The sequence below is a fragment of the Nanorana parkeri genome, unplaced genomic scaffold (genome assembly GCF_000935625.1).
Source record: "Nanorana parkeri isolate BGI_ZX_2015 unplaced genomic scaffold, ASM93562v1 scaffold1998, whole genome shotgun sequence".
Taxonomy (NCBI): domain Eukaryota; kingdom Metazoa; phylum Chordata; class Amphibia; order Anura; family Dicroglossidae; genus Nanorana; species Nanorana parkeri.
The window spans coordinates 149,481-159,429 of NW_017308266.1; the positions used below are offsets into that span (position 1 = coordinate 149,481).

The 9,949-nt window shown below is 48.2% G+C and overlaps 1 protein-coding gene across 1 annotated transcript in view; it reads right to left on the reverse strand.

The window, feature by feature from the left end:
• Positions 1 to 52: 52 nt before the first annotated feature.
• The window catches only part of ST14 (suppression of tumorigenicity 14), a 19,713-nt gene continuing 9,816 nt past the window's right edge, over positions 53 to 9,949 (reverse strand). Inside the window, exons 12-19 of the mRNA XM_018572322.1 lie at positions 9,748 to 9,852; positions 9,494 to 9,604; positions 9,285 to 9,398; positions 6,944 to 7,066; positions 6,482 to 6,668; positions 5,488 to 5,765; positions 3,774 to 3,910; positions 53 to 394 (exon numbers count right to left, since the gene is read on the reverse strand). Coding sequence (XP_018427824.1) covers positions 233 to 394; positions 3,774 to 3,910; positions 5,488 to 5,765; positions 6,482 to 6,668; positions 6,944 to 7,066; positions 9,285 to 9,398; positions 9,494 to 9,604; positions 9,748 to 9,852 — 1,217 coding nt within the window. The 3' untranslated portion in view covers positions 53 to 232. The remainder of the gene's footprint in view (positions 395 to 3,773; positions 3,911 to 5,487; positions 5,766 to 6,481; positions 6,669 to 6,943; positions 7,067 to 9,284; positions 9,399 to 9,493; positions 9,605 to 9,747; positions 9,853 to 9,949) is intronic.

Consider the following 9,949-nt stretch of genomic DNA (forward strand, 5'->3'; position numbering starts at 1 on the left):
GGAGGCCAGCCGCCTCATCCAAGATGGCGGAGCGATGGGACGCAGTATTAAGGGTTCCTTCTCATTTCACAATCCCATTACACTCATGGTGCTGTAGCTTAAAATAGTTCTCTCAGAATCACAGTGCGCTCGGAGTGTGCGACATAAAAGAACAAAACTCGCTAAAATAATCCGAACCGTAAATCGTCTCTTTTAAAAAAATAATCTGATCGGTAAAAAGGTTTTCACATGGTTACAATCCAGCGTTCTGCTTAATCCAGTCCCTCATTTCCGTCACCTTGGTGTAGATGCCCGGCTTGTTCCTGCGAGCGCAGCCCTCGCCCCAACTGACGACCCCAGCCAGATAAACCTTCCCATTCGCCTCCACGCTGGACAGCGGACCACCGGAGTCACCCTGCAAGAGGCCAAACACCACATTATATCATGTACTTCCTGTGTCCCAATATACATTCTACAGCCGGGAGCATTGCTGGCCCTGATGATAGGTGTCAGTGTGTTCAACTGGAAACAAAAAAACGGATACATTGTAGTTCTCTGCAGCTGGAAGGAGCAGCTCAATACAATGTATCTTCTTCTCCCCAAAAACCAATCAGCCAAAAACCTGAAAGTGGAAGAAATTTTTTTTTTTTAAAGGCCTCGTTCACACCAGATGCAGCGAGTTCCGGCCAGATTCTGGCCAGCTCTCACCCTTGTGGGGCAGGAGGGGGCATGGCGGGCCATTGAAGTGAATGGCACCGTAGCCACGCCCACAATAGGATCGGCCGCATGGGATCGTAAGACACATCATGCCTGCGGTCAGGTGCGAAAAAAATAATCCTTGCAGCATTTTGATTTCACCGGACCGGACCACACTGCAGGCATAATGTGCATTGCGGCCGTATGGAGCGTGGCTACGGTGCCATTCACTTCAATAGCCCGCCACGCCCCCTCCTGCCCCACAAAGAAGTGAGTTGGCCGCACTGCATCTGGTGTGAACAAAGCCTTAAAATAAAAGTCTGCCAGTTTAGTGCCCGTGCACACCAATTACAGCGGGGGTGTTGCTGAGGTACCATTGACTTCAATGCACCACCACAGACACCCCCCCAGAAAAAAAAAGGGAGGAGTTTAGTGTGCGATTACACCGCATTCCAGCAGCTACCATTGGTAAGTGGTGTGAACTGGCCCTTAACCCCTTGTGATGCGCAACTAACCCCAATTAAAAGGCTTGCTCCACTTAAAATACACTTACTATTGATTTGGTTTGTTTTTATATAAGATAAGCAAAACGTATTTCCATATTAGTACTATATATAGATATATGTAGATTATTTAAAAAAAACTTTCATTTTATTGGCAAACAATTCCACTATTCATTGTACCAGAAACATTATTATTATAATAAATGACTAATCACAGAATCAAAAGACAACCTCGGGCCCCATTTACACAGAGCTGGGTGTCTTTCGAGTGTTTTCAGTTTTTACGGGAGCTTCAGGCTTGAGTGTTTGTTTTTAGGCAACGCAAGGCCACTTACTAGGCAAAAACCACACGAAAAAAACCCATTATGCAGGTATTTCAGGTGCTCCCGTTACATTGTACGAGGCCCATGCCTTTTTGTGCTGGAGACATTTTGCTACAGGCAACAGAACGCTCGGGTGTGAACAGGGACCGCTGCAAACAATTGGTTCCCTCCTGTTGAGTGTTGTAACATTCACACTGAGCGACATCAAAATCGCGCGATTTTCCGCGCCATTTTATACGAGCGATATTGAGCGACTTGTCGCGCGACTTTTTCCTATTGGGCTGTATGCAATCAGGAGCAAAATCGCTCGAAAAAAGGGTCATGTAGGAGCGACAAGCTACAGCGTCGAGCGATATTGAGCGACGAGATGTGAACAGCTCCATTGAAATGGATTGGAGAAGCTACATAGAGCGATATCGCTGCAAAAACCGCTCGATAAATCGCTCAGTGTGAATGGGGCCATTGGGGCTACTAAATGCTCAGGTATGAATGGGGCCTATCTATAGTACGGTGCACATGGGAGGGCTTACAATACCAAAACACAAAGTTCCCAGCACACCTGCCTGCAACAAAACAAAATTACAGAGCAGCTTCTACATATTTTTAGGACCACACTTGGCAGAGGTGCCTTGATGGGGCGGTGCGGCTTCTACAAATGTTTGGCCAAAGGTTTGTGCAACTAAAACCTCATACTGTTGACAGGGTAACTTGTTTTGTCGCAGGCTAGCTGGCAGGTGTGCTGGGAACTTTGTGTTTTGTACCCATCTATAGTATTACTAGTTTTAAAAATGGGGGAAACAAAATGGACATGGCTTTGGGCAAAGGTGGCTATTTTCTGAACACGCACACACAAAAAATTCTGTCACAGAGCTGAGATGGGTTAACACAGGGGTGTCCAACTCAATTTAATCATGGGCCGCATCAACATTTATGGTTGCCCTCAAAGGGCCTGTAAGACTATATAAATGTATCTCATCTTTATCATCATTGCCTCTACATTCCATTATCACGGGTTTTAGTAATAACTGAATACCGTGATCTGAAAGTAGAAGTCTAGGAAATGGCCCGGTGGGCCTTGAGTTTGACACATGTGGGTTAACGGGTCCTAAAAGTTTCAAGCCCATACCTCACATCTCATTATCATTCTAAAACAACATCTTGTTTCTCAAAGTTCTTGTTGTGAAATTTCGATTCTACAGAAACCCCAGAAGTGATGTAAGAATAGAGGCGATTCCCCCCACCCCCTTCTCCATCACCTCTTCCTTTACCTTCCCTGTTCCTATCCCTACGCAGATCTGCGCTGTTTGGTGTGCTCATTATCTGGACCAAATGTTCCGGTGTAGGAGGTTGTGAAGGTCGGCGGTGCGGCTTCTACATATTTTTGGCCAAAAGTTTGTGCAACTAAAACCTCTGATTTTAAACGCATACTGTTGACAGGGCTACTTGTTTGGTTGCAGGCTGGCTGGCAGGTTGAGGCTGGGGAATTTTTGTGTTTTGTATTGTTGTAAGCCTTCCCAATGTGCTCCCTGCTACAAAGGCTGGTTATAGATTCATGCATGTACCATGTTTTCTAGTTTGACTATTTTGGTTTGGGGGACGCACTGGAGTCCCAGCGTGCATTTTTGGTTGCTGGGCCCCCAGTGCGTCCCTGCACCTTATTAGGAGGAGTTGGCTACCTCCAGGTACACCTGCATGTAATTTATCAACTTCATTAATATGCTCACACTTGGAGACTCTGATACATAGAGTTAGGGCCGCACTTTGCAGAGGTGCCTTGGCGCGGCGGTGCGGCTTCTACATATTTTTGGCCAAAAGTTTGTGCAACTAAAACCTCTGATTTTAACGCATACTGTTGACAGGGCTACTTGTTTGGTTGCAGGCTGGCTGGCTGGCAGGTTGAGGCTGGGGAATTTTTGTGTTTTGTATTGTAGGAGGTCGTGAACCTCATCGACCTCGCCTCCGCAATATTCAGACACCTGACCCCGAAAAGTTCCCCCTATGATGCTCCTTTTCCATGTTATTATGTGTCTTATGCACTAGAACTGAACAGCAATGCCACTTTCACGCTCCCAAATTGTTCTTTAACACCCGTTCTATTACTTCTGTTATACAATCTGCGGGGCTCTGCACAATGATGCGACTGTACATTTTCTATTGGTGTTCCCCGTTGCAGGGCTTGCATGCCCTACCTCTGTTATTTTTGTAACCTTCATGCGAAAAAACAGACAAAAACCGAATAAAAACTTTTGTGAAAGAATAGAGGAGAGCTCACCTGACACGCATCGATCCCGCCACTGACGTACCCAGCGCAGATCATACGGCTGGTTAGTTGGCCGTCCAGCAATTTATTACATTCGGTCTGATTGATGATTCGGATCTCAGCTTTCTGTAGTACGGCGGCCCCGACGCCTGCACGGAGACAGAACAATGGGGTCAGTCATCTTTATCCTCGGGTCTACTAAACCTCCATCTACTGCAACTCATTCAAACTCCATTCTGATTTCTGACAGCCGACATTGAAAGAACAATGAATGGGAAATGAAGGATATACAGACCAGAGCTGCATGAATGCAACGTGCCCGGTGCTTCTCTATATGTTCTAGAGCTGTTGTTCTCAACCTGTGTAACCTCAGGACCCACATTTGTACTTGGACATTAAGTGGCGACCCAAGTTGCACTGCAATGGAACACACGTCATTGTAGTACCGTGCGTTCTGGTGCGGGCGATCCTCAGCTTGGGGTCCAGTGCTGCGCTGCGACGGAGCTCCATCTATACATGCATTGCTTGTACAACTCCCTGGTGCGCCCTGTAGAGGTGCCGGGAGCCAGAATGTGACGTCACTCCGGTCCAGGCACCTCTACAGGGTCACGTGAAGGAGCTCTAAGCAATGCATGTATGGATGAATGAAGCTCCCTCGTGGCCATAGCTCCATCCCACCTCAAGCTGACACTCCGCACCAGGCAGCATATTCTGAATGGCTGATTGGCGAGAGAACTGACAGCGCTGTGCTAGGGGGAGGCTGAGGAGCCTCTCACATAGAAAAGTGGAAGGCATGCGGTGACCCACTGAAAACGGGGTCGCGACCCACCAGTTGAGAACCAAGGTCCTAGAGTCCTCTCATTTATGTTCCTCATGGATATCTGTTCCTATCTGTCCTATGGGGGGTCCAGAAATCAGGCGGGACAGAGAGAGGATTCCGGAGATCCTAAACCAACAGCATAGCTGATCCAGACTGCTGACTATTATGGGATTACCCGGACCTGGTCTTCAGTATCTGGCTTTATCTGTTGCATCATAACCCTTCCCACAATGCAATACTGACGCCTCTCAATACATCACTAAAGCATCCACAATGCACACCGGGTAGTGGGGGAACACATGAACCCCAATATGGAGGAAATTGAAGGATCATGGACTTCCGGGCACAATGAAGACAAATGGTCACAAGTGGAGGATATGTCCACAACTGTCTGATAACAAATGTTGTATGAAATGGTGTTCTCTACAGGTTCACTTTGTGAATATTCAGCACTTCCTAACTAGGCATAGACACTCCTGATCCAAAACTGGGCACCTCCAAAATCAGGAAGAAGCTCCTCCTTAACATGGCAGGAAGCTCCTTCTGTACCACCCATTAAGCTGCAGGTAGGGAATTCCCAGCCCACAGCTTGATGTAAGCAAAAGGGTGAGATGCAGTGACATCATTGACCTAAAATGGCTACATGACTATATTTGGTGAATGACATTTAGCTAATATGCCGATATGACCATATAAAATAACCAACATCCACACAAACATCTCGCTCATGCAGCTGTGGGGAGGGGAATGCCCGGCCCGCAGCTGACTGAGTGGACGTGCCCATAGTACTTCTTTGTTTGAACCGGAGCTCATCCCTTTTCCCAACCTGATAAAGACGGAATTCCTCAAATATTTGATCAGATAATAAAATTTAAAACACAACAAATACTCTCTGTAATGACTGACCTCCTTCGGTTACAGCGCCCCAGCCCGTCACCCATATAGATTTTCCCACGGGGAAGACATGTGTGCTCTCGGGAATACAGATCGGTTGTATGAAATCCGTGTAGGTGACGGGACTCTCCAGCTCCAGGACGGAGATATCGTTGTCATACGTGAAGTCATTGAACTGTTTGTGAGCCGCGATCCGTTTTATCTTCCGAATCACAACATCCTTGCTGGTGGTCCGCGTGGCCTGATCGTGGAGACCCAGATACGCCGTCCACACACTGGGGTCTGAATATCTGTGAGAAGACATTGAACATGAGGATTGAGCCGATAATGACAGATCGCCACGTACACTGGAACAGGCCGCTCAGAAACCATCTTGTGTTAGAGAACTATGAGGTCAGGGCTTTTCCCCATAGTTCTCCTTAGGGTAACGGGGGGACACAAACTAGCGTCCTCCCGTTACCCTAAGCTCTGTATATAGGGAGCTACAGCTCGGGTATACTGAGACGCCACAGCCGGCGCGGATCCGACTTAGATGACGGGATCCGCCCAGCTGCGTGAGTGACAGCTGGCTCTGCCTATCTAGAGGCTGTACCCGCCCCCTCCCCGTCCGTTCCGCCAGTCAGCGCTGGCAGATCGGAGCGGGGAGGGGGGGAATCCAGCCCCTCCCCTGTCACGGCAGAGAACCGTGACAGGATCGAGAGGTGAGCGAACGCCGGTATGTGTTCCCTCACTTCCCGATCTACTGAGCCGACCTGTGACAGTCTCATTGTCACACGTCGGGTAGAACTATGAGGAGGAGTGAAAAGCCCCTCCCCCCCTCATAGTTCTCCTTTAAGTATTCAAAAACTGGAGTCACATTCAGGGGCGTAACTAGAAAGCACAGGGCCCCATAGCAAAATTTTGTATGGGGCCCTGTGATTTCTAGTTACACCCCCTTGAAGAGCCCACTTGAGAATTATATAAATCCCAAATATTACTTAAAGAAGATATTGTGAGAACGTCATACCGGATTCCAGACGTGTCCTGGAAGCAATGAGCCGCACACAGCAATATGGTCGGGGAGACCAACGAGGCGCCACACGTGTGTCCGTCCTTCTTCGTCTGCAGGCTGACCTGCCACGGCCATTCGCCAATGTCTGCATTCACTCCGCCCACAATCCTCGTCTTCCTGCTGTAAGGGCGTTTCCCGCAGTCTGAAAATTATACAAAAAACAAAAATAAAAAACGGCAATCCAAAATATAGATATAGATAGAGATAAAAGTAGTTGTGGCCGGAAGGTGACTGGAGGAGGCGAGCAAATCGGGGAAACAAAAATTCGGAACTTTTTGCAGATTAGAGACTCCGGATCTGGGCTCGGCGCGATAAAAAAATGACGCGACCCAGTATGGAATGATATCTATGTCGGTGGGTATCGGTGTGACCCGCCTATGACCAGGATCTGTGAAAGGAGAAGTCGTATTCTCTTACCGCAGAAAGTCTCATCGGAGCCGTCGGTGCAGTCCGCCACGCTGTCACACTCCGGGTTCAACTTGTTAAGACATTGCCCGTTCTGACACTTGTAGGTGTACGCTGTGCAGTCCGTGGGCTTCGCTGGATACAGGAGGAGGAGATAAAATCATGATCAAAAAATCAGTGACAGTTATTCGCAGATCGAAGGATTTCATCGTAAATTACAAAACAACTCCGATTTCTTTTTTATTTAATCGGTCACAGAATTTAAAAAAAGGAGGAGAACTATGAGGGGGGTGATTTTCACCCATTCTAATAGTTCGAGCCGACCTGTGACAATGAGACCGTCACAGGTCGGCTCAATTGATTGGGAAGTGAGCGAACACATACCGTCGCTCGCTCACTTCTCAATCATGTCCCTGCAGAGAGCCGTGGCTGTCACTAAAGGCTCCCTGCAGGGATTTCCCTCCCCTGTCCGATCCTCCAGCGCTGACTGGCAGAACGGACGGGGGGTGGGGGCGGGTACAGCTGGCTCTGCCTCTAGATAGGCAGAGCCAACTGTCAATCATGCAGCTGGGTGGATCTCCACAGTAATGTCGGGATCCGCCCCGGCTGCAGCGTCTCAGTATACCGCGAGCTGTAGCTGCCTATATACCGAGCTTTGGGGATGCTAGTTTGTGTCCTCCTGTGACCCTTAGGAGAACTATGGGGAAAAAGCCCTGACCTCGTAGTTCTCTTTTAAACTCGGTATCATTGGCGTATGCTCGCCATCTATAAGCTTAAGGCCCGGTTCGCACCTGAGCGTTTAACCGCGCATTCCTATGGGCATGGTTCTCACCTGCACGTTTTAACGAGCGGTAAAACACCATACTACCAAAGAAGTACAGGAGCTTCTTTGGGGCGTATTAAACGCGCGTATCCATCAGCCGGATACCCCCTCGGAAACTCGCGTTTGCCACACGTTTCTTTTACCGCAAATCGCGGTAAAACCGAACGGTAAGAAAAGCGCGGCAGACGCAAGTTTCCAATACGCTAAAGTGTGAACCCAGCGTTAAAGTGGAACCCGGCTCCTCTCCCCTAGCCAACATCTTCTCCCTGGTGTCTGCGGAGTCACAGGTGGCAGCTGTCTTGGCGAGAGAGGAGATAACTCCAGCGTGACTCCGGCACCGAGGTGTACCGAGCACGCAACACTCATCTGAACATTCCACAGAAGATTGTGAACAAGCAGGAAGTTTGTTTTATTGTAGAAATCACGTCTTCCACAAGACAGAGCCGCCGGCTCGCTTTGGGTCTTGTTTTTAATTTTAGTTCCAATTAAAACAGAATCATTTCAATGAACTCTCTTCATTGTAACAATATTCCAGAACCTCACCGTCTCTAATCCAAAGCAGGGAAGAATATTGAAGAATACAAAATTCCACATAAAACACCGAAAACTTTGCTGATTATTGTTACAATCAAGAACCAAAACGAACCAATCAAGAGGTAATGGAAACAACTTTGGTTGCCATAAAGTTAAAGTGACACCAAACTCCGGAGTTAAAGCTTAAAAATCCCTCCCAGTTCCTGAACTCTGAGCAACAATGTATCTTATTTGTGTCACTCGGCTGTAGATCCTCCAATCATCTCTGACACTGTCCTTCCTTCTGGAGGGGGGCTACGTCTGTTCCCCATGCTCCCTGTGTGTGTTGTAGTCACCGCTCCAAGCTCCTCCCCCCCGGGATGGACTACAATCTCATGTTTAGTTTACTGATTTGTACTGAGATTATAGTCCATCCCAGGGGCGGAGCTTGGAGCAGTGACTACTTTACAACACACACAGGGACCATGGGGAACAGACGTAGCCCCCCTCCAGAAGGAAGGACAGTGTCAGAGATGATTGGAGGATCTACAGCCGAGTGACACAAATAAGATACATTGTTGCTCGGAGTTCGGGGATTTTTAGGATTGATCTCCAGAGTTTAGTGTCATTTAGTGTCAACCCAAATAGGTTGAGGCTCATAGATACAGGGCGAGCAGTGGCTGATACGTTGTTTGTACTTCTCTTTAGTGGAGGATTCCTCGGAATCAGAGTGGCTGCTGCAAAGATACATTTAGGGATTTCTTCTCCTTGGAAGTGCACCAAGAACTTCACTTTTTAAATGTCACATATATTTCCGTTACAGTGTATGCAAATTAATGTGGGCGGGCCTTGCTCTCGCACACCCCTTTTCAGGATAACCCCACCCCCGGACTCCCATTCGATGCTTATGACATCATTCAGAAATGATAAAATAATGGAAGAATTTCATTCATGTTGCTGCAAAAATCTCAAATAGAGGAACCCCGAAATTCCCTAAACCATCATCTCGGCTCTCACCCGATCCACAGTCGGACTCATCTGTGCCGTCTCCACAGTTGTCGGTGTTGTCGCACTTTTGCGCTTCCGGCACGCACTTTCCGTTTCTGCATTTCAGGAACGCATCGGGACATTCTGAAAAGACAAGACATTGCGATGCAGCTTTAGAGACAAATCGACAACACAGCGACGACGGTATGATGGCGGCCAGAAACACCGCAGATACTCACTGCAGTCCTGCTCATCCGTGCCGTCCCCGCAGTCATTGACGCCGTCGCAGAGGAAGAAGCGCGGTTTGCAGTACTGGCTGGTTTTGCAGCGGAACTGCTTGTCGGAGCAGACTGGAGGACAAAAACATCAAATCAACACATGACAGAGAATTACAATATATGTCTGCACGGTGTGAGAGGTGCATTGTGGGTGGGAGCGATATATCTGCACCCCTCACACTGCAGAGCACCTAGAGTCCCCCCGATATACTCACCACATCCAACCTCATCGCTGGAGTCACCACAATCGTTCCATCCATCGCACTTCCGGCCCTTGTCTATACAACGTCCGCTCTTACAGGTGAACTGACCAGGACAAGCTGCAGAAAACACAAACCAATCACAGTGAGAATCCACCTCCAGGACACAATCCCCAATTCTCCCCCCGGGGAATACTGTGCTCATAATACCGACCAC